We start from the raw sequence: 27,824 nt of genomic DNA, 5'->3' as shown, positions 1-27,824 counted from the left end.
TTGGTCGAGATGTTGTCCTAGTATCGCTCCAAGATCCACTGTCGGCGGTCATCACTACTAATAGCCTCCAGGTTCCTCATTTCCTCCTCCTTAACTGTGATGTATCTCTCTATCAAGTCCTCACCAAGCAGCTCGTTCATGACACCGTCCGCGCGGAGAGCTTTGAGCGCCTCTGGCAGACCTGAGGGAAGCATCTGCTCGACGCCCAGCTCTTTCCGGTCATTCGGCGTCAAAGACGCAGGGTCCACCTCGCAATCGCCCCAGGTCATCTTCTCGCCTTCGATGACACCGTGTGTGCCTGCGCCCAGGAGTGCAGCGAGTGCGAGGTACGGATTTGCGATGCCGTCCATACACTTAACCTCCCAATGGCTGTTCTCAATCTTGCGCAGCGGCGTCTCTCTGTTCTGGGTGCCCCACGTAACCCAACGACCGCCGGCCCAGCAGCCATCTTGAACTCTCTCGTAGCTGACAGGGTTGCTGTATGTGAAGGCCGTGATCGCGCGAAGGTGCCTCAAGATCCCGGCATAAAATGGGTTGTACGTCTCTGGCTTTGAGCCTGCAGCGGAGTTAATTGACATGTGCACATGAGCTGCGGTACCGCAAGCTGTTGGATATGGTTTGGGGTGAAGAGTCATCCTGTAGCCTTCTGCGGCGGCGATGCTTGAGATGACTTCACGGACGTAAAGCAATGTGTCGACTGCTTCGAGGGGAGGTGCCTGGGGAAGGATGACTTCGAACTGGCCGGCCGCACTCTCAGGGTGCACTTGTTCGATGTAGATGCCGTCTGCGTCTAGCTCGGCCACAGCCTTCTCAATGACTTTGGCGAAGACAGGGTGATCCATCATGCGGGAGGTAGACCATGCGTGACCGTCATTGCTTAGAGTTTTGTACTTTTCGAAAGAGTTATCCACGCGCTCGAGGAGAACCAGCTCAATCTCAAATCCGAGACTGAAGGTCAACCCATGTCGGGCAGCTATCTCGATCACCCTTTGCAGTAAGGATCGCGGGCAGAAGGTTACAGCAGAGCCGTCATACTCTCTGAAATCGCCAAAGACGCTGATATGACCTTCTCTGGGACCCTCCTGAAGTGAGGTGAAGTCGGGATGTAGACGGTACTCTCCGGTGCCAGATGCCCCTGGGACCACGTGGTCGTTCTGCAACAGTCCGAGACTTGCTTTTGTGATACTAATGGAGAAGTCACCGTCTTCGTTCATTACAGAGAGAACTTTGCGCATTGGTATTGCGCGAACTCGTGGTGTTGCTGTCAGGTCATTCCAGTAGATGCGCAGGTATTGAGGTGGCTTTTTTCCATCCAGGAAAGCTTCGAGGATGTCAAGATCGCTTCGTCCTGACAGTCTTCTCGGGTTCGCAATTGTTTCATCGAAGCTGAACTCTAGTCCGAGATGGTACACACGGTTGGAGTTGTTGAAGAGGATGTCTTTGACGAGTTGAGTTGCTTCCCGCCAGGTCATGTGTCCCTTGCGAGAATATTCAGACAAGACCTGGATCATGTCAGCCTGGACGGAAAGAAGAAGCGGCGTATCATATTATTGACCTTTTCCAAGACCTCCCGCACTTGAAGGACGGCGAGAAGGTAAGTTTCTGGGAACCAATGCCCATCAGTGCTCCACAATATCTTAGACCAGGGACACAACTCTAGGACCTGCCGCACGGCAGTTTCCTGGCCATCTCTGCTCAGGAACGGAAATATCTCGCCAATATCAGTGTAGACATTGGCATACACAGACGCCAAGTATCCGGCCTCTCTCATGAAGGGATAGCTAGCATGCAGGAGTACGATGGGAACTGTGGGATACTGGCGAATGAAGTCTTGTAGATGTGATGGGGAAGCGGAAGTGAGAGTGATGTCGTTGTCGCCGAGGCCAGTGTGAAATTGAATTGGCTTCTTGCCAGAGCCTGAAGCATTCCTGATGAGACAAGCCAATCTGTGCACCAGGTACTCATTAAGCCCACGGTGATTGACGCGTGTGAATGCCTTGTCAGTGCCTTTAGTATGTGTCTCATGGATCTCCTCAAATACCTTGCGAGCCGCAGCAGCGTCAGGTCTCCTGGGAATACCCAAGCCAGTGCGGTAGCAAATCACGGACTTGAAGCCAACGACTTCCGGATCGGCTATGGACTCCACAATACTGTGATCGAACGCTTTCAATGCCTTTTCAAACACAGACCCGGCGTCTTTGGCTGTTCTTGGAGCATGCTCATCCGTGGGGAGATGGTTATTGATAATGTCTGCCGCAATCTTCTCGATGCGCACAATCCTCTTAGCGGGGCTGCGTGTAAGGTCGCTGAAGTACGTGTAAGGATAGACCGCATTCTCGCCATCTAAACCATCATCGACCAGAACTGATTCAATTCCATTAAGGCATTCCGAGACCCAGGCATCATAATCCTCGATGCGTTTCGCCTCAATAGCATTCACGACGGCTTCCCAGCTCGGCTCGCATCGAAGGATCTTGGAGAGCTGTTTGACGGCGCGCAAATGGGCCAAACTGGTCAGTGAGGCGTGGATTGCATCGCCGTGAGCTTCAGTGGTGATTGATAGAAGAGGGTAGCGGCCAATTGCATCGAGATCTAGAAGAGGATGCGCATGGTTGTCGATGATGGGCGTCGTCTGAATGGTGTGGGTGAGGAGTGCCTGACCAGTAAGCTTCGCGGGATCCATCTTCGCGGAGAAAGACCACCAGAGAGGTCAGGATTATAGCTTAGGTTGAAAAGGAATTATGACAGCCTTTCAACCGCAAGTTGATGGATTTAGTCCCCAAACGAGATGGCTTTCGGCCTGGTAATTTGGTTGCGTAGATGTGAAGATGCAGCTGGCGGAAAAGGGAGGGAGGGGTAGGTAGGTGATCAGGCTGTGAAATGACGTGAGATCTTATCGCTGCCGCTGCCGTGCTATGCCGATAGGAGGTTCCATGTCTCACAGCTTCGGGAATCCTCGCCTCCCTTTGGATAGATCGCGAGGGGAAACAACCCAGCCCCATCTCGCCCATTCGTAGATGTAAACTGGCCGACGTCACGGGCTGGAACGTGTAGTGGTGTTCGTCGGTTCAATAAGCTTTATACCCCGCAATCAACGGATGCTAGGTGTCAGCTAGGGTCGATAATAAGACGAATCCGCCAGAAGTCCATGTTAAGAAAGCTGCGAAGATGATGTTCAAGGTCATGTTAGAAAGACTGCCGTAGCCATTTGTGTTAACGATGCCATTTCGCACTCATTGTGAGCATCGCTGATGTCGATGGATTTTCGACAGCCTTGAAGTTTTTTATTATATGATTGATTCCAAGGTCGTGTAGGTACCTAAAGCACTTGAACGTACTGCACAGGCCCGCCGGAGTCCCGAGCCGTTCGGCGGGGTTCTGCTGTCGAGTAAACTTCGGGCCGGCCCCGGTAACCGGCATGAACTCTCCCTCATTATTAACAATAATGGAGATTTGAAATGTCACTTTTCTCAACCGTCGCCGAGGAGCGCGCAAGATACCTAGATGTTTGTGTTCCCCAACGCACGGAACCTCGGCGCCTACTCACATGCAGGCTTTCGGAGCTAGCAGAGTCCAACGAAATGGTATTTCAGGCAGGCTGGACGAAATCTCGCATAAGTCGGCGTGCCACAAAGCGGCGGGACATATCGCCTGCAGGACACTCTAGGACATTCATATCAGGCTGACCAACCGGAGACTGAAGTCTACTGTCCCCAAGAATCGAGTGAGACCACCTGCTTGCATCCGACCCGATCCACCAGCAGCCTGCTTCAAGGATGACCAAAATTTTCAGATATCGCGCCTCGAAAGACTCGAGATCAGCACTCTCGTGCCGAAACCCCTGCACCGAGCCTTGCTGCTGATACCTACCTCAGACGCTGCGCCAGTTGCCACTAGGAACAGCCACTCTATTCAGCTTCTGCATGGCGACCATGTCTTATCACAACCGGACGCCTGTCTTGCTGGCCACTTTCTTGCAAGTTTGCAGATAGCTTAGCCGTACGCGTCCGGCCGTAGTAAAAACCGGCATAAGACCATTATGTTACTCGCCGCCCCCGCACTGCAATCCCCGACTCGATTGGGTTCTGACTTCAACTCAAAAAATGTCTGGTAACAGTATCCTTGAAGCTACCGAATACTTCGCTTGGCCTATATCTTGTACAATCCTCCTCCTACTATTTGTGCACTACTTCGCTTCGCCGGTGAGTCGACCTTTTAGCTTACGCCCGATTTGAAGAGCACATGCGTTGAATTGAGGCTGACCCGTACAATTAGAAACCCCAATACGGATTGCCTCGATCAGAAAGTCGCACAAGAAGGCGTTCGAGTAAGATGGCGCATCCAGAAGACACTGTAGAAAGCTCCGTAATAATGTCAGATGGAAGTGAGTGCCCTGTTGGATGGACTCAGGACTGTGTCCCGGAAATCAAGCTTTGCCCAGGGTCACCGTAAAAAGTTGACATCTGATACAAACGTACTTGTTGACAAGGATTTGTTCAATGCTGATTACCAAGTCGAGCAGAAGGATCTCTGCGCACGGACCCCTCTACGAGCACTGATGGTCATGTCTCATCAGAGACAAACCAAACGCACTCACCCGAAGCAGCTTCTTCTCCTCTCAGCTCCTCTCTTAGCGATGATTCACTTGAGGACAGAATCAACCGGGACCTTTGTAAGACCGAGGATGACAAAGATTTTCTGCCAGCCGACATTATCGATACCTTGACATCTAGGAGTATTGTCGAGGAAGAGCTCGAGGCGTATGTGGCAAGTGATCAACTATCATCCCTCGTAGCCTACGTCACGAACCCGAATCAACCTGCTAGGCGGCTATTTCTTACTCTGGTTGTTTGCGATGATCTGAAGCGACTTCAAGATCTAGCCGATGCTCCTCAAAAGTTTCATGACGACGACTTGCCCGTCAAGGTCGTGAAGAACCCTAATACGACTGGGTACTGTATGGAGAGCATCGGAGGCGGCAAAAGGTGGCCTTTATTCGCAAGTCGCCGGAAGGCCGCTCTTGACAGTTTCTTTCACAGTCAGTGGCAATTTCTTGCGCCAGTCTTCACTGCCAATTCCTTTCGTCACAATCTGCACTCTAGTTGTCCTCTTCCTTTTATCATAAAGATCAACCACCAAAAGGCGGGGTTTTTCAGTTCCGTGTTTGAAGTGGTGATTCATGATGCACATCAGAAGGTCCTGCCGATGGTAAAGATCTTGCCCCGTCAAGATGTGCTTTAGTAGCTTACAATTGATACAGATTACAGGAAAGAAGATTCGTGTCGCCTCAAAGGAAATGAGAATTGGGATGGATTCTTACTATGAGAAAGAGGCGGATATTCTGGAGACCATACGCAATGTCGACAACCCTCATCTCATTAAGCCCTTGGCGGCATATCGAAGAGGTGATCTCAGGGGCTTTCTTTTCCCTTGGGGGGAGGGTGGCAACCTGAAAGAATTCTGGAGCTCCCAAGAAAAATTGCGACCTGTGCCCGTCAGGGACCCTCATCTTGTTCTTTGGGTTCTACGGCAACTGCAGGGAATCTGCGGATCCATCAGTGCCTTGCACGAAAGGAACTGCCGACACGGAGATCTGAAGCCCGAGAATATTCTTCATTTCCTTGAGACTGACGGCAAGGGTGTTCTCAGAGTCGCCGATGTAGGGCTCGCTAGATTCCATCTCGAGGCTACCAGAGATCGAAACCAGCCGACGAATACCATGACCGGCACTGTCCGTTATGAGCCTCCGGAGTTCGGGCTTACTGAGCAGATCTCCCGACTCTACGATGTGTGGTCACTGGGCTGCGTCTTTCTTGAGTTTCTCATCTGGGTGCTCTATGGGAACAGCAAACTTAAGGCCTTCAACAGGGCCAGTATCGAAGAGAAATTCTGGAGCAAAGATGATGAAGGCTACCATCAGCATCGCGAGGTCAAGGGGTGGATTTCTCGCATGTCGAAGGACCTTCTGCGAAGCGACATTACATCGAGCACTGCGCTCAAAGACGTACTGGAGCTAATTGACTTGAACATGCTAGTACCTGAAGTCGATGGTCGGACAAACTCTACAGAGCTGTACGAAAGGCTGAGGAGTATTTTTGAACAAGCTAAAGCACAGGAAAACTATTTGCTGGATTCTACTCTATGGGATCGCATCAGCACTAGCGCAGTCCCCGCTGAACACAGGCGCTCTAAGCTGGAAGTTCCTGGTCAACGACCTCTCCCAGGTCGCGCAACAACAAGTCAAAACCTACAGCCTGCGCTTCTAGGGATCGCACCAAACATGCCCATACCAGACACTCCTATGATTGTTGAACCCGTTGCTGAACTAGGCGATGTCAACATGCAAGTTCCGATTCCGAATGCTCAAGAAGTAAGAAAACCCTGGCATGATACTATATAGCAGTCTCCATAAGAATTGATGCTAATGAGATACTTCGTGCACAGTATGTGAGTGTGAGATCTTTGTGATGGTTGATTTCACTTTGAAAAATGTGCGGTCTCTCGGTATATTCTGTACTAACTCGAGTCGTCCCAGAACGTAAGCTACTTCTAGTTGACATCATAGTCCTTGATATTTGCCTTCAGGTATTGCTAATAAGTCAAATTGACTCACTTTTGACACTGTGATAGATGGTAAGTCTCTTTGACCTACTTGAAGCGATTTGTAGTTAACAGTCCCTTATGTAGCGCGTAAGCCTTATCAGAAACTCCTGCTCTAGCCATTTTGCTCCCGCTAATTCTCATCAGCAACTCGACAACTTCCGAGATGTGTGGGAGTTGCAGAGTGATAGCCATTTCGCTAGTGAATTCTATCACAAATCCGCATCGCCCCTCCCGACCCCACAAGGTTCCACACTATGCAGTAATTGCAAGGGGTACAATATCTGGACGCCGATGTTTCTTATTTGTGAACGACTTAGAGATCTCAAATCCAGATCTCAGGCTTGCGAGCTGTGCGCCATCCTAGTTCGAAGTGCTGAAATGCTTGGCATAGAAGATGGCGGTGAATTGAAGTGTCGAAGAGAAGGCTCGTCGTTGAAGATTGATCCTGATGGTCCCACCATTTTGAGTCTTTATGTCAGCCCAGGTAAGCATCGGGTGCAACTTCGTTCACATTGTTGGTCGAACATGCCTGCTTACTGGAAACAACAATAGCGACTGGCGGCTCTATACCGCCACATGCACAGATCGGCTTTCCTACCCTACCGGAAACAGGCTCCCCTGAGCAATATGTTCTGCTGAACGAATGGCTGCGCGTGTGTGACGAACAACACAGTCATGGCGTCGATGATCGTACCGAGCTACCCACTCGCGTCCTTGATGTTGGAACAGACCCGAATTCTACTATTCATCTCTGCGAAGGGAAGTTTCTTCCACTCGAACGATACACTGCCCTGAGCCACTGCTGGGGAGCGAATTCTCAAGCTCAAGTTCGCACCCTGAAGGAGAATATCGATGTCTTTCGCAAGCGGATTGACTTCGGCATTCTTCCAAAGAGTTTTCAAGACGCGGTCAAAATCACGAGAGCGTTGGGACTACGCTACCTATGGATTGATTCACTCTGCATTGTACAGAACGATAAGCAGGATTGGGCCTTTGAGGCCACGCGCATGGAGCATGTCTTCAGCTCTGCTTATGTCACTATCGCAGCCACAGCAGCGTCTTCTTCGGCTGAAGGCTTCTTGCGACAGAAAGCAAAACATCCATTCGTAACATTGGAGGGACCCGACAGTGGCTTTACCTTTGTGCGCAAGTCGATTGACGACTTTCACCAAGATGTCGAACAAGCTGTGCTCAACCAGCGCGGATGGGTGTTACAAGAGAGGGCATTATCGCGCCGAACACTTCACTTCACAGCATCTCAGGTGTATTGGGAATGCGGAAAGGGCGTTCATTGTGAGACTTTAATGAAGCTTTCTAAGTAAGTCCCAGATCTTTGGCTCTTGGAGGTCTAATAGCTGACATTGGTGCAACAAGCCGACAAGCTGCACTTCTCGGGGACTCCGATTTCCCTAAATCAGCCTTAGAGTACTTCAAGGGAGGCCGAATTGTGACATTCCAAACCCTCTATCAGATGTATTCCCGGCTCGCATTCACAGTACCGAGCGATCGGTCCATTGGAATCAAGGGTCTGGAAGAGAGACTGGTCAAGGACTTTGTTACCAAAGGAGGATTTGGAATTTTCGACGAATACCTTCAACGAAGTCTCCTTTGGCAGAAAGCTCTTGATGCGTCACTCGATAGAATCTCATACCCTCCAGGTAGGCGAGTCCCCTCCTGGTCCTGGATGGCATATCAAGGCCCGATAGCCTATCTAGAGGCTCCCTTCGAACATATCAACTGGACCAAAGATATTGTTACGCCTTTCAACACCGACAGCGGGAAGAAAACTCATTGGGAAGTCTCTGAGGGCAGTGAGATTCCTCTCCTTCGTGGCGTTGCTAGCCGTATCAGCTTGGATGCCATCGAACTCCTCAAAAGAGTAAGATTCGATGAGTCAAAGCTGCATACGATAGATCAGTTGAGATCCATTGTCATTGGGAAGGAGAAGACGGAGGGTTTGACCCGGGAGCCAGAACATTATGTTCTTGTCATTGTGAGGCTATCTGGAGAACAAGGTGGTCGATATGAGCGCGTTGGCGTAGGAAGATTACTGGCTGAGCACATCCTACTGCGAGAGCCGCAGCTCAACGTTGAGGTGCAGTAGGTTTCTAAGAATTCTTGACGTGAAATCTCCTGGTTTCATGAATTTAATGCCAAAGTGAGATGTTACCTGTTTTCTTCCGGATCACTTTTCAGGTGACCTTATTCCTATCAAACGAGCATTTGACTTTTAGCTGGTCATCACTGTGTGTTGTGCATCAATATTCGTGCACTGTGAAGAGGCGATCTTGAAAATACGAATCGAGAGACTTGGCCGTGGCATCAAATGACTGATGTCGATGACGACGGCTGCCATTACATTCTTGGTGTGAATTAGGTAAGATATTTCAGTCCTTTGAATTCCATCCAATTCGATTTCTGCTGAATCCATGCTGGAATCATTTGTCCTTTCTGTTAGGCAGTCTAGCCCGTGTTCTCAATAGTTGCGAGTGTCCAGCTCGCGCAGTTTGCGCTGCCCCATATCGCTTTCGCCCATCTCTTAGAATCAAATGCTCATAGATCTAACATTCATGAATCATACATGTACTAATGATATGAAGAATCAGCATCCGCTTCCTTAGAGCTTTGCAGTCATGGACTTCATCTGCCGGCTTCACATACCAGAGTAATCCTACAGTCGGTAATTACTTGCTTTCAGCATCAAGCTTTCGGACGGAGCTTTCTGACTATCGACTCGCACCGTGTATATGTTATGCCGCATCTCTACAGTATAACTGCCGCTGGGTAGTCGTCTTTCTAGCGCCCGTAGCAATTGAGAAGAGCTCGTGAGATTCGAGTGAATTTGTAGTTCTACAGGTTCTTGCTGATTGTAGTGACCTGATTCAAAATCCTTGACAGATGCGTATTGCGGCATTGTATCACTGAGCAGTGTATCCAAGGCTGGTGCTGTTCTTTGCTGGCTTCTAGATCGCAAGCTTCAGTGAGCGGTTGTTGTGTTTAAATCTAGACGCTCAAAACAACATTCAGAAACACAGATAGAGATACCGAGAACAGCCCAATCTCCCAGCCTTAGACATGTGTAAATACCGCCACGTCAGGCGGCTAGCGGTGTCATTGCGACTGAAATAGACACATCAAATTCGGAAAGTTGCCTGACGGAGGCGCTGGGGCTATGCTCTCATTTGCTAACCTCAGCTGGCATAGCCTGACCTGATCAAGAAAGACCGGAGGTATGGCCTCGGTGATTCCTGAATCATAGTCTCAACGATATATGAGTGGCTGCAAGCAGCAGTTGCCCAGGTAAGCCAAGTAAGATCGAGTGATGTGGTGTTGGTCCCATTTGCAGCCTATGGCGAACCACCTTGACGCTCAGCCCCAAGCCCCCCGCTGCGTAAGACTTCCCTTAGACGCCTCTTAGGCTTTCCGGATACCTGTGGGGGGCTTAGCTTCTAACAGTTTCGGTGACATGAGAAAAGGTGGTGTAGCATCACATCTGCTAATTGGCTATTACCGATGCAACTCGAGGTAGGCTACGAGAAGAGAGCACAACAGGGAGCCCAAGTATCACGGCAAATAGGGCAGTGCCTTTCCGCCCGCTTTGGTCGATCGAAATGTCTCAGTTACACCACCATATTGGTACGGGAATGGGCATGTGGTGTATGGTAATTAAAATCCCAGCGTCGCTGAAGGCGACTAGTGAAATGGAAGCTGCGGGGTCTGGCACCAACATCTGGTCTACCTAATATTACCTGCTTGTTAACTCAACCATCAGCAATGATATTCGCACATGATTTGTTCAGCTGTCTGCTAGCTGCCATCTCAAGGTCATCAGCATAGGCCCTGCACTCATTTTACGAGACAGATTCCAATTTGGTCACGTTAACTTGATTGTTCCACTTCCAATAGCTTGTCCGCCTTGAGATACCATTGAGGATGGATCCCACAAAGCGAGCAGGCATCGATCGGGAGCTTTTGGGCATCGCCGAACCCATCGCCGAATCCCCGATTTCAAACGGACCAACGACCGGAATAACATCGTCGAATCAAATTCAGGCACCTCAGCTCGGACACTCCGTTTCGACTTCCCAAAACTCAGAAGTGGGGACAAAAGATGCTAGTCAAAGCGATTTGCTCTTCTCATGGCGTATCAGTGTCACCGACGAAGACTTTACTGAAACGCGTCACGAAGAAGTTGCAGGGAACTTGCCGCTCATCAACGAAGGAAATCGGAACCTAGGATCATTTGGAGGCTGTTCATCCGATGCTGGAGCCTCAAACTGCAGCTTCCTTAGTATCGTGCCTGTGCAGGATATGGGTCATTCAGATTACATTGAGTGGGAGTCATCAGAGATGGCGAATGATTGTATTGGGACTCAGGCATTACATTCTCATCATCCTGCACTACGGCCTCAGGACAATACCAACGATGACGCCGATGTTCAAACCATGAGCGACGCCATGTTTGCCGCCAGCATAACTTCAGCCTCGGAAGATAAAGGCTTTCTGCCTCTCGATGCACTCCGCCGCATCGTAACTCCGACGGCCGTACAACGGCTTTTGGGGCATGCATTCCCTCACTTCAAGCCCAAAGTCATCAACAGCTGGGTCTCCAGTATCAGCGGCAAGCCAGATGAGGTCAAGGCCCAGCCCCAGCGACGAAAGATATTTGCTATCTTGATTTTGATGGAGCAAGTGAAGCTGATCGAAGACTTCATTAAACACGACATCGATGACAGCGTTTTGCCGCTAGAAATAAAACGGAATTTGCGTCACAAACCTGTCATCCAACTTCAAAAGAAGGACGGTACGGTCTTGAGTTGTTTGAACCATTGGCGTACCAAGCACATCAACAATTTTGTTCAGTGCCAGGAGACAATTTGCACACCTTTTTTCAAACTTCCAGGCGATGACGTGCACTACTACGATATTACATCAAAAACAATCCTACCATTCCAGGAATACGACCTAGTTCAAATTGGCGGCTATGGAAGCGTTAGAAAAGTCAGAATCCACCACGCTCATTACAGTCGCGACACTACATCCAAGGCAAGTCACAACCCTCCTCTTACAACTGCACTTGTTTTCTAATTCCTCCTCAGGAACGAGGGAAAGTCCTCCGGCATTTCGCAGTCAAGCAGCTTCATCTTGAAACTCATGAAGAGTATGCGAGAGAAGTGGAGCTTTTTGAAAGACTAGGAGTGGGATCAAGAGGTCCAGACCCTGACCATTTGATCCAGCTTCAGCTCACATATAAATATGGCCAATCTTACTATCTGGTCTTTCCTTGGGCGGATGGTAATTTGAGGGAATTTTGGAGCAAAACCATCGCCAACCCAGGGAGCAAAGCTGAGGTTGTCTGGTTTCTAAGCCAATGTTTAGGCCTTGTCCGCGCCCTTCGAAGAATTCATAATCTGAGGACTATGTCCAAAGAAGACAACTACGCCCCTGTTCCTAACGACCCAAATGTCTTGCTTGACAACAAACACTGGGGTCGGCATGGCGACATCAAGCCAGAAAACATTCTTTGGTTCAAGAAATACGAAGAGTCGCGTCGCAACTTTCTTGTAATATCTGATTTTGGGTTAACTCGATTCAACACTGCCGATTCCAGGTCCAAAGTCGCTTATGACGCAGTCAAGGGTTTCTCAGGATCTTATCGGCCTCCCGATGTGGATCTGAAAAGAACAATATCGCAGAGGTATGATATCTGGTCCCTGGGTTGCGTCTTCCTCGAATTCGTATCGTGGTTTCTTGTCGGCCACGACCGAACACAGAAAGATTTTACAGACTCTCGACTCCAAGAAGATGGATCGCATACTGGATCGAGGATTCTTCTTGAGGATAAGTTTTTCAACTTCAATCCAAGTAAAGATGATGCACCCTCGACAGCTGATGTAAAGACATCCGTCACTGATGTAAGTAGTCCCAACGAAGCCGTCGCTCTCCTAGTGATGTATGCCTTCCGCGGTCTTACTAAATATTGTTAGTGGATTGATGACCTGCATCAACAAAAGAGCTGTGCTGAGCCCGTGCATGAAATGCTGAACCTTATTCAGTACACAATGCTTATGCCAGATGCTAAAGAGAGATGGGCTTGCTCGAGGATACAGCCTGTAATTAACGAGTTGATCCGGAAGAGCAAACGTGACGCAGCTTATGCGACCAGTGGGACTCATGGCGTGTCCGATCCATTGAGATTCCCCTGTATATCTGTGGAATCTCCTGCTGTATGTGATCAGCCCGATAACATTTGCCAGATTGTGACTGACACCGGAGAGCAGGAGGGCAAAATACCGAGTTCACCTGGCACTCCTGACAAGTCCGACCGGAGGGATAGATCGTTATCTCTTTCACCAGCAGCTGCCGTCAGCAGTAGAGAGTATAAGCTATCCCCAACAAAGGACCGGATGAAACGACCGCCAGTCAAGCCAGTGGGCTCTCCAGTGCAATCGTCTTACTTCTCGCGTTCAGCCACCAAACCTATTTCCATGCTGGCCTCTGATAGAAAGGGTGTTTCGAGATCGGCGAGGTTGTTGTCCTTTAGTACAGAAGATTCCACACAATCGATCATGAGTGTGTCGGAGGCGGCATCAAGTTTTGCAAGTACACCAGACACATCCCCATTCTCTAGTCAATCGGCTGAAGATTGTTTTGATGCACCCGAACAAAATTTGGTCCTAAGGTAGAACTTGGTCCTAAGGTAGAAGGATGCCTGTGAAGGCATGTCAAGTGAAGAAACACCAGCTCAACGGCGTAGAGAAGCCATTGCATTGACAGATACATAGTGGATGGAAAAGCCACCTGCAGAGGCAACAACTCATTTAGTTTCAGAGACCTAAAGACGAATATAGCTTGCGGAAGTATGATAAAGCCTATTGATTCTGATGTAGTTCACCATATTAACCGGGTGTGCAAGCTTTGTCATATGCACTGGTCTTTTGCAAACGGAATTCTCTCCAAGAACATCTGACACGTTGTATTCAGAAGCCCACAGTTGTCGGCGAGTTACTATCAACTGATGGCAAATTGGTAGCCGGTGTGCCAGTATTCCAATCCAATATGCCTCCCTCGCCGAAAGCGAAGTCATTCTCGATCTGTGTGAACAGGAATTGATTGGCTTCTTCGGTGGACCATGACCATGGAGGTTCAGACGCTAGTAGTGTATCGAGTCCATCCTCCCCATTATGCTCAGCCGAGCCATGGTTGAGGCCACCCATCACCGTCGTATTGGTATTGACATCCTGCACACTGTCAAGTCCAGATACGAAAGAGATATCATCCTGCATCCGTAATCGCGCCGCCGTAGATCGATCCAGATACTGAAAAAATAACTGCAGCACCCACATCCTAACCTCCCACGTTTTTTGTAGCTCTTGCAGGCCCAAAAGACAAACTTTCGCTCTGTGCTCAATGATGGCCCTTCCGGCACCATTTGAAGAACGAAGATGAACAGTATGAATACAAAGCGTGTTGAAGAGGTTCGTTATGACGTGAATTTGCCCGTGACGCAGATCCCCCTCCAGCAGCATATCCTCGATGATGCGGGAGTTCCTTGCTGCAGCCTGGAGGGCGATCTGCCCGTCGACTTCTTGACTTTCTTCAGCACTGCCAATGCAACCTGATCTGTACAATAGGATGAGGAGGTTGTTGTATGCCAGATGCAACATACTGGCATGAAAGCCCGCCGCATCATCAAATTCGTTGTTGGCGAGGGACATGACTGCAGGAAGTTGCTGTCTCCATCTCACGAGGTCGTCTCTCATTTGAGACCGATCATTCGGGGATAGTGACTTGCTGGGGAGGTATCCGCTATGAACGATCTTCCCCAGTACTCTAGAGAGTTGAGCAATGCTGATGAAATATGCGATATACTCTTGGGCTTTGTGAATCGGCAACGTCGAGTCAAACGCACGCTCGAAATCAAGTTGCTCTAACGGCTCAATATCACAATCTTCGTCTCGAATCCGGTTTGGCAGGCCCAATGCTGCAGCACACTGCCTTTCGCGGACATAGATGGCCCACCACAAGCGTCTAGAAAGTCTCTCGGTCCTCTTCTCGGTTACAGCGGATCTCGAGGATCGGTGGAGCGCCTTCGTCTGAGCAAGACTGATGGCTGCGCCAAGCCAGTGCCGGGCGTCCTTCTCTAGGAGCAATCCAGCTCTCCAAAAGCTCATAAGAAACAAAGCTTGGGCGACTGTGAACTTTTTTGGCTCAAACTCGACGTCGTAAATGTCCTTTGCGCGATTGTAGAACACCCACTTGGCAACATGACGGCCTCCGAGTCCAATGGCTGGTAGATCATCTTCCTTGCAGTGAATGACAGCTATGAAGAGGATCGCGTGTAGGAGCAAAGGGGATAAGGTGCCATCCTTAAAGCTCGTCCAAACATCTACCTCATCCACAACAGGGAAGCATGGGTGGAACCATTGGAAGTACGCCTTAAGCAACATTTCCACGGCTGGCACAGGTGGAAATGAAAAGGCGCCTTCTGCTTTTAGAGAACTAATCCTCGACTTTCTGCGCTCTACTTCCCATTCCGGCAGTAAGTTCTCAGCTCTTACAGCGTGAGGAACGGCATGCAGAAACCTTAGGTTTTCTGGTGGTGATGTACCGGCTGTTGGCGGCGTTGGATTGCTGTTGGTGACATAACGTATTGAGGATGACTCGCCGAGGAACACCGAGCTGTCGTCTTCCTGTCCGTTGTTTGGTGCTATTAAAGGTGACTGAGGCTGCACTGTGATGCATGTCTGATCGCCCAAGCCTTCTACATCCCGATATCTTGCAAGATCGGCAAGTGCTTGAGATGCGGCAAAGTGCTCATCGTTCCCAGTCGCCACTGACTCATCAAGAACACTTGTATCGATAAAAGAAGGTGAGGAACCAGCCTGATCTAGCCCGCCTTGGTTGTCTGGCTTTGCGTTTCGCCGTGATGGGCGAGGATGCTTGCCCCGTCTCGACTCACGGAGCTCACAAGGCGTGTCGGCTGTTGTGCAATTGCGACAAGGTCTTTGCTCGGTTACATTACACTTGACGCGTCGCGCATTACAAGCCTGACATGCCTGGCGCGCTCTCCTGCGGAGGTTTGTCATACCCGCCAGCCGAAGGGCAACGAGTCTTTCCGGGCGCGAATGTATTTAGCCGCGAAGAGTCGCCAAGTATAAAGCCACGCTCGTTTCCTCTCATGCTTAGGTAGGTACCCCCGAGATGTCCCCAGTAGGATTTGGGCTCTCATGAGATGTTGTCCGAAGATGTTCGAAGTGTGCAGGTAGTCATGTAGCCGAGACTGATTTATGGGTTCAGCCGAGTGCGGGGATCTGAATGCGCCAATGACATCACTACGCCTGCAATTCGGTTTTATGGAGTTACATAACCGATCCATTCCAGGCCCCATCCATGCTTGCTCGCTTGCTTTGATGTTGACTTTCACCCTCCTCTTCTGTGCTTTAGGTACGTGTATCAATTGAAATATTGTTTCTCTAGCTTCATGAGAGACACGGTGGAGAGAGTCGCAGGGCAACATGGCCACGAAATTATCTCCCCAACTCAAGTGCTTGTCTCAGAAACTTCGCGCTCCTAAACTTGCCAGGGGATTCTCATTCACAGCCGGGCATCGAGGTGCATACGAGAGTACGATTGCCAATTTAAGCATTGATCAGAATACCAGAGTGATATATCAAGGTAAGAAAAGTGATAATGCGTCAATGCATCGAATTACTCTCAGACTCTTTGGGTTTGCTAACCGACTATTATGTAGGATTTACTGGTAAAGCAGTGCGTACCATACATTGACGAAGTTAATGTGACTTCTATGGAGCTGACATGGACTGATGATAGGCCACCAAAAATGCACGAGACACAATAGAATATGGCACGCAGATTGTTGGGGGCGTCTCCCCTGGGAAAGGTGGTCAGGATCATCTCGGCCTGCCAGTGTTTGACACAGTACAAGAAGTACGAAATCCTCAACATCCTCTGAGGTATGCGATTCAGCTGACGAAATATTATATACAGGCCGTAAAAGATGTGAAGCCACACGCAAGCGCAGTCTTCGTTCCTGCCCAATTCGCAGCAGGGGCAATCATTGAAGCAATCGAGGCTGAAATTCCGCTCGTCGTTTCAGTTGCTGAACATGTGCCCCTTCATGATATGGCTAGGGTTCAAGAGATTCTCCGAACACAAAGTAGAACGCGACTTGTAGGACCCAATTGCCCCGGGATTATCGCACCCGACCAATGCCGCATTGGCATCATGCCGTACAAGCAGTACACAAAAGGCGTTGTTGGGATTGTTTCCAAAAGCGGAACGCTCAGTTACGAAGCTGTAGGAGCCACAACCAAAGCTGGACTTGGACAGAGTATCGTTGTTGGAATGGGCGGAGATATGATGCCAGGTAAGCAGAAACCTCCACCTCACATACCCCTTGAATATGCTCTGATCTGCTGTGTAAGGTACCACACTTCTGGATGGGCTCAAATTATTCTTTGAACATGAAGAGACCAGGGGAATCATCGTCATTGGCGAGATTGGCGGCGAAGCTGAGCTTAGAGCAGCGGAGGCCATAAGAGATTACAGAAAATTGACGCCTAACCCAAAACCAATAATTGCAATGGTCGCCGGGAGAACAGCGCCGCAAGGAAAAACGATGGGTCATGCCGGTGCTATTCTTTCAGCGAGAGATGTGCCTGCCGATGTTAAAGCAAAAGCACTCGAGGAGGCGGGTGCAATTGTTGTGCCGCACCCAGGAGCCATGGGTAATGAGATGAGACGACTCCTGAATCTGTAGCTATAGCTTAAAGCTTGAAGACCGATGAAAACAATTATTCGATAGACCTGAATTATCGTACAAGTTTTAGTACTCGCCCCTGGTGCCTCGTGTGATCTATCATGTCATGTCTCGAATGTAAAGTTGATTGTAATTGGTCGCCAATGATGATAGAAAATCCTCTTTGCGAGATAAATTGAATATTCAACTGGGTTTGATTGTTTTAAGCGCACTTAGACAACGCCTGGTTGTCTTTTGATCACTCGCTTCAGGTAACTCAAAGGCAACTAGGTATCAAAACACTTCTGTTCGAAGGCAACGCCGTTTTCCCCACGACTCAAAGAAGAAAGCAAAACATTGTAGCGCAATTCCCGCCCCGAATGGTATCAAGCGTAGTTTGACAGGCATCCTGCCCTTTCGAGACTGACTAATTGTGTCAAAATCAAGAGACTTGCCCCTGATGATGGCTGCCATCTCCGTGGTCTGGATCATCAGGCCCAGGTCGCATGCTCTCATGTTTGACCTTGCGATACTTCCACTTACTAATGGCGCGCCGTGGACTCATAGCCTTCTTGAACTTGGTCCAAGTCCCATCCTTCTTCGCCGATGCAGGCGGCAGCTCGTACTCGCAGTCCTCAAAGGGATTTTCTCCGTGATCGTGACCATGCTCACGATCCCAATCTCGCGCAGCCTGCTCATTTTGCTCTCTGAAGTCTTCTCCAAACGGGTTGCTCTCAGCATATGAGTAATCGTCGTCATCAAACGGGCTCGCCGTTCGACGGCGGAATGTGGGGCTACGCAGGGATGGTGTGGCGGATCTCGGCAGCCAAGAGAATCGCCGTTGAGCGTCCGCGACCGGCGGTGTGGGTTCTGGAATGATCGTGGTAGTCATCATGGTGTTGATTGTGTGTCTCCTCGTTGGTGCCGGCTAGACGGATATCGCAGTCAGTTTGGGGTACTCAGATGGTGCACTGGCGTTTGCCGAGTCATACAGGTGTTGAGATTTGAGCTTGAGAAAAGGCGGTGCTTTTCTCGTCAATGTCCATTGATGGGGTCCTCATCTTGTCGTCAGGGTCGCACTCGTAGCCGTTGAGCATTGTGCCAGTATTCAGAAGCAGGGAAAAGCGCAGACGGATTTGCTTCGCCCAACTTGCGCAAACGATGAATACTGCAGGCTTTCTTTTCTGTGCGCCTGGCACTCGTAAAATGCCTCTTGATCACGTCGAAGAGAAAGCTGGGGGCGGGGGTATCGGAGGGCGCGAGCGGATATGGCCAGCCACGTTTATGTATGTACGGAAAACAATGTTTCAAGGGATGCCGAGTCATTGATCTCATGTTCTAGGCTTCATTTGGTTTTTCATTCGATCTTGTTGCCTGGAACACCATAAATGATGGGTCTTTCTTTCTCTAAGGGAGGGGTAAAACCCAGTGTGTCTCCTCAAACATGAGACGTAACCCGTCGATGCGCTTTATGACCTCTGGGTCGCCGGCGGTGCTATCGTGTTACTCCCAATGCACTGTGTGATCGCCTGGAAGGCGGAATAGTTATGGAGACTAGTTCGTGGGGAAATCCATGTTGGCAAGACTTTGTTGGCACTGAGCAAATGGTGGAGGCGGGAGTAGTTCCTATTCCCAGCCGTGTCATCCGGGATGGTCCCATCCGCTCCGGAGGCGATCAGTAAGGTGTCTGTGGGGCCGCCCCCGACTTACATGGGCAACCCATCCAAAGATCCGGCGCTGCCAGCTGTCGATCACGGGCTAGTTCCGGTCGCAGACCGCACTCGCCTGGCGAGAACTGGGACTATCGTGGCATGAAATCCCTTCCTCTTTTCCTCTCCAGCCTCCTCCTCTGGTTCGCATGATTAACTCTAAACAACAGCGCAAGTCGTTGACATTGCACAGCCACGTTTGGCTGGAACCCAAGCTCGGATACGTTCTGCATATCAACCATTGTCTGTTCCCTAAAGGAAGAACACCTTTTCGACAGGAAGATCATGCAGGAGAACGCAATCGACGGGAAATCAAGAATCTAGAAGCTACCTGATTCGCTCACCTACCGCCATGCATGGCAACTCTGACGCAAAGATGGGAATCTGCCAGTCTCCATCTACCCCGGCACTCCCGATCTAGTCTGTGCGCTGACAAACATCCACATCTATCCGTAGACGGATAGCGAAGATCACGGACCCTTTTCATCAGTGCAACTCTGTCTAGGAGCTAGTCAAGCTAGTGGATTTTACCAGTTCGCTTGATTCTCTTACCCGTGTCACCTCACAAGCCCACTGACCGAAACGCCAAAGCGACCAATATTCGACAGCCTCCCCCGGTCATTCCGGAAATTTTCGCCGATCATGAAGCAGCCTCACGAGTCACCTAGGACCCCCTTTTAAAGGAAGGGAAAAAACCCTTCCAGACCCCCTGCTCGTTGCCCCCCCTTCACACCCTCTTCCACAACCAGTTGCTCTCTTCAAAACAAAGACAGATAGCATAGTTTGCAATAAAGACGCGTCCTGGTTCGACAATTTGCAACTTCCTTCCTTCCATGAGATAGGCTCTATTCTAACTTTCAGACAATATGCCATTCAGGAAACACGAACGCATAGCGGACAAGTCGTTCGAAGACAACACAGCCTCAACATATGCCGGCGGCAGTAGCAACGAGAGAGTCTCTAATGAGAGGGTCTCGAATGAAAGCGACATCGAGGCTGGCGTTCAAGTCAAGCCTGCCGGATCTCACCAGAAGCAGCCAACGGATAGCATCAGTGGACATCAGATCTTTTACATCTTTGGTCTCGACGGTATTGGAGCCGCAGTTCTCTCTGGGGGCATAAATTTTGCTATCGCTTACGGTAAGGCCCCGCAACACTTTGCTGAGCTTAAGCTTTTGGCGAACCAAGCAGGAACATGAGAGTTTATTGACACAAACCATGCAGGCATGTACTCAACTCAGAACATCGCGCGCAATCCCATTCGCCTATTTCAGTTGCCCAACACACTAGCTGGAGATGCAGTAGTAACCATGATCATCCAAACGACAATGACGTGGTTCATCGAACTTTTTCTCGCCAATCGCGACATGAAGAATGGGAGCGTCAGCCCAATAGGCTTCATTGAAGAACCTTCGCAACCATTCATGCGGTGGTTCATGATGCTTAACCTAGAAGACACGAGACACACCAAAAGCAGACTCTCGGTGTTTGCTGAACATCTGATTCGGATCGGCTTGATTTTTGTTGTTTCATTTTTCCTGCTCTGGCCAGCCTCTGTCGGAATTCTGACTGTTATCGGAACCCGGGGTTCAGGGAATGATTGGGACTGGTATTTCCAATCCAAGTGGGCACCCGAAGCCTTCAAAGGGATCCTTGGGGGACTTCTCGGCCTTCTTACAACACCAGTCATGGCTTCATTCTGGCTTGTCAAGGAGGGTTGGAGCTTGAAGAGGGGAGGAAATTTGTTGAGTTGACGGATGAGTTTTCCAGACGAATTTGGAACAGGGAATTAGCTTGGCGTTTGACGGAATGGAAAATTTCTTCTCACATCAAACAATTCCAGCGACGCACATCGGCGTATAATGACTCGCTACAATGAACTGTAACTTGTGAGAAGAAATGTCCGACGGGGGAGGCGGATGAACCCCCAATCGACTCGAAATGCCGTCCTCCCGGTAGCTATTCCTGGCCTGCACGAATTCCACTGACAGTTCGTCCCTAGTTTCCAACCATAAAGCCTAAAGACTATAGGTGTGAAAGATGTTTCAGCGAAACGGTCTGTTGCCTTAATCCTGTACATAATTTATTGCCCAGACGAAATAAGCATAGCGTATTTCAATTACAAGAAAAGCCATAATACGTAATCAGATATTTATATGCTAAATAGAAGTTCCTCGTGATTGCATCGTATGCTATTTTAATAGAATGAGCTTATTGTACTGCCTGCGGACCTTGAAGACATGGAGACCCAAAGACTCAACCCAATCCATATTTGATCGTAGCCCCAACACTTGCCAAAGTGATGCTTTCGTCCCACTTCAATGCATACGCCCTTGATTTTAGACCGGGCTCGTCCAAGTCTCATGAAAAAGGCGAGAAAGGTTCTGCAGGTATGAGTGTGGGTTCCTTGTCGAGCTACGCACGTCGGATCGTTCGTTACCTTACCTCGGGTTGACTGTAGCACTGCAGCAATCAGACGTAAACTCACAAATTACTTTGGATTTGACTTCTTTCGCACAACATAACCAGCAGAGACTTCTTAGACATTTCTTTACTTAATGAACAAGTCAATCCCGCGGAGTACTGGACCATTCCAGCCAACTCTTCCTCTACAGTTGATAGCCAAAGCAACAAGACAATTCAAAATTCAATGCTACCAAAGATTAAACAGATAGACAAATACACATATGTATTTTGATACCCTAGTACCTAGTAATAGCCTTTCGGACTTTTTATGTTGAGAGTTTGACAATGGTAACAGCGCCAATGGTCACATTGGGGACAGTGTGTATCTGTATGCTCGCTACATGGGCCAAAAGAACAATTGGACTAAAGCTGTAAGTTACTAACAAGCTCCAAATGAAATACAAGCTTTGTTGACTTACACAATACCATACTTTGAAGTATGAAGTGAATTTTTCATGGTTCTGCTTCGTCCCTTCCAGTGGCTTTTCCGGAGATGCTGCGAAGTTATCAGCATACTCAAGGTATGTTACGCAAGACCCAAGCAAAGTAAACCCTACCTTTAATCATCTGTAACCCATCTCTTGAACTCTGAATGTATGGAGTCTGTGGGTTCTTGTGCGAACTGTGCACTGATTGATCTGTTTCGACTGAATTGCGATGCCATGATGCAAAAACGGTGTAGGCTTCGGACACTGTCTCTGGCACTGCTTGAGTGCTCGAGTCACAGACAACCAACTGCTTTGGCTCTTCCTCATTTCTCTCGATTGGAAAAGAACAGGCCATGTCGTTCATAATGTCCTCGGCAGTGACCATAAGGGCCAAAGGCTGGCCTGGAAATGTCGCAACCACCATCCCGGCAAAAGACGAGCCTCTGGACAACCATGTCCCCGATGTTCCCTCCGCTGCATGTCAGTCAGTTAAGTCTTCCATCAATCAAGATCTAAAAGCACCTAATGGTTTCGACAGCTGGAGTTTACGAACTACCAGCTTTTCCTCCGCAAAAGGCATCGTGGTCGTTCCTGGCAATAGTTTGACGTCGTGCGCTTCTCCTGGGCCAAGAAGAAGGGATAAATGGCCAACTTCCAGCGTGTCGTTAGAGATATAGTGTGTGATCTCAACAATGGGAATCCACGAAGACACATTCTTGAGAGTCGATAGAAGATCTGATTTGAGAAGTGCATAGTCGGCTGGTCGAGTGGGTAAAGGTTTCTTGCTTAGCACAGGAATGCGTTCCTTGCAAAGCCTGACTCCTGCGATGTCTTCCAAACAGTGCCATTTGGTTATGGTTTTAGGACTTCTTCTTCCAAGAATTGTTCCCATGTCTTGAGTTTCAACAGCTTCATCTTTTGCCGGCGAATCGGGCTCAACATGTTCGCCGTAGTTCAGGAACTGGTCCCATTCTGAAACTTCTGTCTCGTCGCCAGTTGAACTCGGTCCATTCTTTCCATCGCGGCTTGAGCTAGGCGAGAGCTCGCTCCCAGATTCGCTATCGGAATCAGAGTAATCGTCTGTTCCATTCGCAGCCTGAAATCCATGCCTGTAGTCCCCATTGTAATTATCGAGCTTCATGGAATACTGCGTATCTTCCTGAGTCAACATGGTGGGGCTGTTATCCTCTTTCTCTGTCCATAGGCAATCTAGTAACCCGTGAGAAGTTGTTATTGCGATTGGGCGTCTTGAGTCTGTGTCGTTGGTGGATAACAGCCCCCCTATTCGAGATACACGCTGATCAACTATTCTTCCGTCTTTAATAAAGGTCGCACAGCAAAGTAAGCCACACGCTGACTGGGGCCTGTACGAGTCTATTGGTGATTCCATATGATACAGTATGGTGCCACCCGCATAAACGATCCCTACGTGTTGCTCGATGTCGGAAAGAATTTGGGGAAGTGGAACAACTGCATGGATAGCGGAGAATCTAGGCGCCATCTCGTGAATCTCTATCGCTTGCTTCATAAAGATCTCGGGGAGCAGTCGGTAACGCATCAGACGGCGAACTTTATTGCGACAAGATTTGCTGCCACAGAGTATCCACACGCAAGGTGACACTGTAACCATGCCTGAAAAAAAGTTATGCTGATGACCTGACATCCGGAGCTCGGGATAGATTGTTTTCCTTGAAGAGTCCATCCGCTTCACTCGGTTTTTTGCCTTCGCCTGCTCTGAAACCATTGCCGTGACAACTGTATCGAGGTCCAGTTGCAATTGGGCCCGAATAGGAGTCCACATGGATAAAAGCTTTGGCGGAATAGGAATATGGTCTTCGTCGGCATACCAAATTGTTGTTTTCGGAAACCGCCATAAATGGGGAGAGCTTACTGGCAGTGTGTGACTTGTGGTGACCTCGTCTGTTTGTATTTGAGAGAGGCTCTGCTGGGTCTGATTGTCGCTGGTAACTTTTAAGTTATTGTCGATAGTAGGGACCGACGTAGGTGGGGTAGACTGCGCCGTTGGCGGAAGCAGTGTATCAGGCCGTGGTGGCGGTGTAGACCGACCAGCTCTATCTCCCTCAAATTCTTCTGAAAATCCAGTCGTGAGGTCCTCGTTGGTTCTTGAATTGGGTGAAATAGTATTCGTGGGTGTCGATATGCCATGGCTGGTCATTTTCGTCCGCTGTCGTTTGGCCTCCCGGCCACACCAGTGATCTCCTGTGGCGACGATCTCGTCATCATTATCGTCGCATAGGGCAGAGATCTCCGCTCCAGGAACAGTATGCATTTCTCCTGGAGGTAGAATGAGCTGAGCTTGTCAGAATGAACAGAGCTTGAGTTTCGAGCCATAGATGCAACAGGTTCCGCCTTATTCTGTTTGCATGTGCATATGATTCTTGACTTATTCTCGACTATCTGGTCAACGGCATGTGGCATAACGTAAGGCTTTTATGCTCACTGCAGAGCTGCCAATCACCTGCACTTCGCCCAAAAGGCAGACTGCAGGCTTTCTGACAGCTGGACAAGGAGGCGGTGCAAGAGCACTGTAAAGCCAATCATTGCCGTCGATTTGATATCTTCACTGCACTCAGCCTGATTGTCTTGGCCCCTGTATGTAAATGTTCAAGCATTGAAACGTGGTCCAACAGAAACCTTGATCTTGGTTCCACATCTTGGAGTTTGATTTCTTAATTTAAACTACATGTAATGTCAATAGTCGGCCTGACCGAGCCTAGAAACTTGTCAACCATAGCTCCAGTCATATCCATGCCCACGTCCTTTACCATCGGTCTGTTTCTTACTCTCAGACTCGCGCAGCAGTTCACATCGAAGCCGATATATATCCATCCAGGATGGCTTTCGGGAAAACGACGAGAGGTGACCCCAATGATACTGAAATCTGCAAGCGAGTTTGGCCAGCATTAGCAGACAAAGTCTACCTTTCTGGTCAATATATGACACTGGCAGCCTGCGTCAAAAATGTCATCACTCCGTCAGAAGAAGCCGTAAAACAAGTTTTGCCGTCAAGCAGTAACATCGACACAATTGAAACAGTCGTGGGCTCTGTCAGACGGTCAGACCAAATGCCTGTGGAGGATGTTGTGAAAGCATTCAGCCTCAGAACTGCAAATCCAGGAAACCAGGATCGAGAAGTAATGGAAGTTGTTTCCGTGGCCGCATCTCTCGAATCAATGACGAGTATCCAAGTCTTGCCGAATTCAAATATACATGAAAAGTCAGCGGTATCATGGGAGTGCGGAGCATCGCTGAAAGATACCCTGTCTAAATTTTATAACGGAGTGCTGAACCCGGACTTGCAACACGGAACCCTAACCTCGCATCTCACGATAAGGTCCCTAGCCAAGTTTCACGGCTACACGGTCGTGTGGACAGACTTTCTGAATCAGCATCTGCGTATCGACGAGGAATCGAGGCTTGTCTGGGTCTTTCAACACAAAATATGGCTCTCTTCGCAAGTGGGCCGATCGGATTGTTCGATACCACAATCAGTGCTGCTCGAAGCGCTGGATACACTCAATGTGCTTCTCCCTCCGGACGATGACCACACCAGACGATTTCTACAGAGGCGAGAACAGGAATTTTACAGCTTGGGTTATTGTGGCAGAGTCCCAAGCACCGACTTGAAGAAGTACGCCATCTGGGGAACGAAGATGGACCGGCTTTTGAGCATCGCAAAAGGCCCAAGAAGAGGGATTTGGCAGTTTCTCCCTACTCCTGATCGATTCAATGTTTTGGAATCAGCCAACTTCGTGATTGCATGTGTGGCGCTCGTGTTCTCGATTGTGGGATTCGTGTTGGGACTGGTATCTATCATTTACGCAAAGTTGTCGTATCAGATCGGGCTGGAGTCTATCGACATATCAAAGGTGTCTCTTGATGTGTCTAATGAGTCTCGAGATTTGACAAGGCTGCAGTACCTTTTGTCAGTTGCACAGGCTTGTTCAGATCCTGATCAAGCGCAGTTGTTGCCAGACTTTTGTTCTGCGGAGGCCTAGAGCTAGATGTGGCAGAGATGCCTTGTGGTTATATTCATGAGTACTTTTCCATAGAACGGAAGTGCGCAAGACACATGGAGTATGATCAAGAACAGTAGGGTTCAATTGGGTCACAACACAGGAAGTCTTGTTGATAATGTTCATTGCAACAGCTCGCTCAGCTGCGCATTATATGCACTTATTACAACCACCTCCTATGTACAAAACCTTAGTCGCTTAACCCCAACGCTTTCCCAAAGCATCATAAATAGTCTGGTTAACAGGCAAAACACCACCATGCCTCAACCCACTAGGGAACCCAGTCCGCGAACTAGCAGTCCACCCCGAGTTACTCGCCACATTCGTCGTCTCATACGGCCTATACCCGTCATCGCCATAGAAATCAAGCAAAACATGCGCCTTGCCCGCAACCTGGTTATCCCAGTACGAAGCAGGGCCCTCGACGCCGCTCGCAATCACAGCAGAGCTACCGCCGGGACGGGTCCAGGTACCGAACAGGCCGGTGGTGGAGACCTCGACGAACACGGTCTTGAGGGACTCGTCCTTGAGGAAGCGCACAAAGGACTTGCCGTCGGTGCCGGTGGGGAGGATGTTGAGGTCGATGATGTTGGTGGGGGACTTGTCGATGTAGGTCTGCGGGGCGGAGAAGGTCTTGAAGTCCGAGGTGTAGGCGTAGCGGATCACGATGGCGCCGGGGCTGCCGGTGTGGTTCGGGTCCGAGGCGGGGTACTATTCACGCCGCGGTTAGTTTCTAATGGCCTCGAAGACGAGAAGCATGATGATGGACTTACAAACTTGGAGGCCCAGTGTACGAGGTACTGGCCCTTGGCAGCATCCCAGATGGCCTCGGGTGCCCATACCATGCCGGCGCTGGAGTTCTCAACAACAACGAGCCTCTCGTTGCTCCAGTTGACGAGATCCGTGCTCTCCCAGACAAAAATGCCCTTGGACCCCTGTCTCTGGGCCGCATCCCAAGTAGTCTAAGTAAGATCACGATCAGCGCCCGGGTTCCCCATCAGAGAGTCATGAGCAGAACCATACCTTTGCGATGTCCAAGTCTGTACCGACAATATACCACTTCTTGCCCTTCTCCGCACCACCGCCTACAACAATGGCAGGGTCGCGCACACCGCCCGTCCCCTTGGTCGGCCGAATCACAGGCGAACCAGAGTTGAGCGCACGGAACGAGGTCGGGTTGTTGCCGTTGGAAAGGTACAGATATACGTAAGGATCCGCGCCGAGGAAGAATGCACCGAGGTAGCCCGTCAGACTCGGGTCGGCGCGAGGCGAGAGGGAAGTGCCGCTGAAGTCGAGAGACTGGATGGGCGAAGCCTGGACCGAGGTCGCGGCCAGGCTTGCGCCGAGAAGGAGGAGGGATCTGAGGGAGGGCATCGTTGTGCAAGGGAGGTGGAGAGAGTAAGGAGGATGCTGACGCACACGAGAGGAGAGAAGCAACAGGTTCGCAATGGACTCGGGGACGTCGAGTCTTTTTATCATGATTCTTCGGGAGCTGTCAAACCCACATAGATTGACTGACACACCCCGCAATCTGGGGAAACGCAACGTCGTGTCTTGACCATCGTCATAGGTGTGGTGGAAATAGGCCCTGTCATTCTCATCTTGGACAAGCGTTGTGATGGCGGGGCGGGTATCGTCGCGCGACGATAGTAACGGCGAAGCTGTCGGCGAAGACACCCCGAGATGGAGATGCGCTACAGCTTAGTCTAGTCCAGTTACGAGAGACGCGCCCGAACGAACTGCCCCCCGCCACGGCCGGCGCCGAGGTTAAATCAAGGTTTCTCTGGCTCGTAACTGGTGACTGCTCGGCCATCCCACA

General features: G+C 49.7%; 12 protein-coding genes across 12 annotated transcripts; 6 read left to right on the top strand and 6 right to left on the bottom strand.

The window, feature by feature from the left end:
- Positions 1-17: 17 nt before the first annotated feature.
- Positions 18-2,683, bottom strand: CPAR01_15314 (glutamine synthetase; the record flags this gene model as incomplete). Its single annotated transcript, XM_060499563.1, has 2 exons — positions 18-1,502; positions 1,556-2,683. The coding sequence occupies 2 exons, from the start codon at positions 2,681-2,683 to the stop codon at positions 18-20; spliced, it is 2,613 nt and encodes an 870-aa protein (XP_060341563.1).
- A 1,649-nt stretch (positions 2,684-4,332) lies between these two features.
- Positions 4,333-8,707, top strand: CPAR01_15313 (serine/threonine protein kinase; the record flags this gene model as incomplete). The annotated part of the gene is made up of 6 exons (XM_060499562.1): positions 4,333-4,384; positions 4,523-5,208; positions 5,261-6,370; positions 6,748-7,087; positions 7,156-7,921; positions 7,978-8,707. 6 exons carry the CDS (start codon positions 4,333-4,335, stop codon positions 8,705-8,707), a joined length of 3,684 nt encoding a protein of 1,227 aa, XP_060341562.1.
- Positions 8,708-10,536: 1,829 nt separating this feature from the next.
- On the top strand, positions 10,537-11,691 carry CPAR01_15312 (uncharacterized protein; the record flags this gene model as incomplete). Its single annotated transcript, XM_060499561.1, has 1 exon — positions 10,537-11,691. The coding sequence occupies one exon, from the start codon at positions 10,537-10,539 to the stop codon at positions 11,689-11,691; it is 1,155 nt and encodes a 384-aa protein (XP_060341561.1).
- Positions 11,692-12,023: 332 nt separating this feature from the next.
- On the top strand, positions 12,024-13,289 carry CPAR01_15311 (serine/threonine protein kinase; the record flags this gene model as incomplete). The annotated part of the gene is made up of 2 exons (XM_060499560.1): positions 12,024-12,518; positions 12,591-13,289. The coding sequence occupies 2 exons, from the start codon at positions 12,024-12,026 to the stop codon at positions 13,287-13,289; spliced, it is 1,194 nt and encodes a 397-aa protein (XP_060341560.1).
- A 294-nt stretch (positions 13,290-13,583) lies between these two features.
- Positions 13,584-15,692, bottom strand: CPAR01_15310 (cutinase transcription factor 1 alpha; the record flags this gene model as incomplete). Its single annotated transcript, XM_060499559.1, has 1 exon — positions 13,584-15,692. One exon carries the CDS (start codon positions 15,690-15,692, stop codon positions 13,584-13,586), a length of 2,109 nt encoding a protein of 702 aa, XP_060341559.1.
- Positions 15,693-16,121: 429 nt separating this feature from the next.
- CPAR01_15309 (succinate-CoA ligase) lies at positions 16,122-17,386 on the top strand (the record flags this gene model as incomplete). The annotated part of the gene is made up of 5 exons (XM_060499558.1): positions 16,122-16,281; positions 16,325-16,374; positions 16,438-16,554; positions 16,615-16,993; positions 17,052-17,386. 5 exons carry the CDS (start codon positions 16,122-16,124, stop codon positions 17,384-17,386), a joined length of 1,041 nt encoding a protein of 346 aa, XP_060341558.1.
- Positions 17,387-17,807: 421 nt separating this feature from the next.
- On the bottom strand, positions 17,808-18,462 carry CPAR01_15308 (uncharacterized protein; the record flags this gene model as incomplete). Its single annotated transcript, XM_060499557.1, has 2 exons — positions 17,808-18,293; positions 18,358-18,462. The coding sequence occupies 2 exons, from the start codon at positions 18,460-18,462 to the stop codon at positions 17,808-17,810; spliced, it is 591 nt and encodes a 196-aa protein (XP_060341557.1).
- A 1,478-nt stretch (positions 18,463-19,940) lies between these two features.
- On the top strand, positions 19,941-20,828 carry CPAR01_15307 (uncharacterized protein; the record flags this gene model as incomplete). Its single annotated transcript, XM_060499556.1, has 2 exons — positions 19,941-20,214; positions 20,299-20,828. The coding sequence occupies 2 exons, from the start codon at positions 19,941-19,943 to the stop codon at positions 20,826-20,828; spliced, it is 804 nt and encodes a 267-aa protein (XP_060341556.1).
- Positions 20,829-21,903: 1,075 nt separating this feature from the next.
- On the bottom strand, positions 21,904-24,258 carry CPAR01_15306 (uncharacterized protein; the record flags this gene model as incomplete). The annotated part of the gene is made up of 6 exons (XM_060499555.1): positions 21,904-21,909; positions 21,960-22,036; positions 22,098-22,442; positions 22,491-23,177; positions 23,327-23,342; positions 23,398-24,258. The coding sequence occupies 6 exons, from the start codon at positions 24,256-24,258 to the stop codon at positions 21,904-21,906; spliced, it is 1,992 nt and encodes a 663-aa protein (XP_060341555.1).
- A 565-nt stretch (positions 24,259-24,823) lies between these two features.
- CPAR01_15305 (uncharacterized protein) lies at positions 24,824-25,987 on the top strand (the record flags this gene model as incomplete). The annotated part of the gene is made up of 1 exon (XM_060499554.1): positions 24,824-25,987. The coding sequence occupies one exon, from the start codon at positions 24,824-24,826 to the stop codon at positions 25,985-25,987; it is 1,164 nt and encodes a 387-aa protein (XP_060341554.1).
- A 216-nt stretch (positions 25,988-26,203) lies between these two features.
- Positions 26,204-27,379, bottom strand: CPAR01_15304 (arabinosidase; the record flags this gene model as incomplete). Its single annotated transcript, XM_060499553.1, has 3 exons — positions 26,204-26,716; positions 26,779-26,967; positions 27,029-27,379. The coding sequence occupies 3 exons, from the start codon at positions 27,377-27,379 to the stop codon at positions 26,204-26,206; spliced, it is 1,053 nt and encodes a 350-aa protein (XP_060341553.1).
- A 223-nt stretch (positions 27,380-27,602) lies between these two features.
- Positions 27,603-27,818, bottom strand: CPAR01_15303 (uncharacterized protein; the record flags this gene model as incomplete). Its single annotated transcript, XM_060499552.1, has 1 exon — positions 27,603-27,818. The coding sequence occupies one exon, from the start codon at positions 27,816-27,818 to the stop codon at positions 27,603-27,605; it is 216 nt and encodes a 71-aa protein (XP_060341552.1).
- Positions 27,819-27,824: the final 6 nt, after the last annotated feature.

Source organism: Colletotrichum paranaense, assembly GCF_030867605.1.
Source record: "Colletotrichum paranaense strain IMI 384185 chromosome Unknown Scaffold_19.1, whole genome shotgun sequence".
NCBI classification, from domain to species: domain Eukaryota; kingdom Fungi; phylum Ascomycota; class Sordariomycetes; order Glomerellales; family Glomerellaceae; genus Colletotrichum; species Colletotrichum paranaense.
The sequence above is the reverse complement of the archived record's forward strand: the minus strand, read 5'-3'. Positions and strand labels throughout refer to the sequence as shown.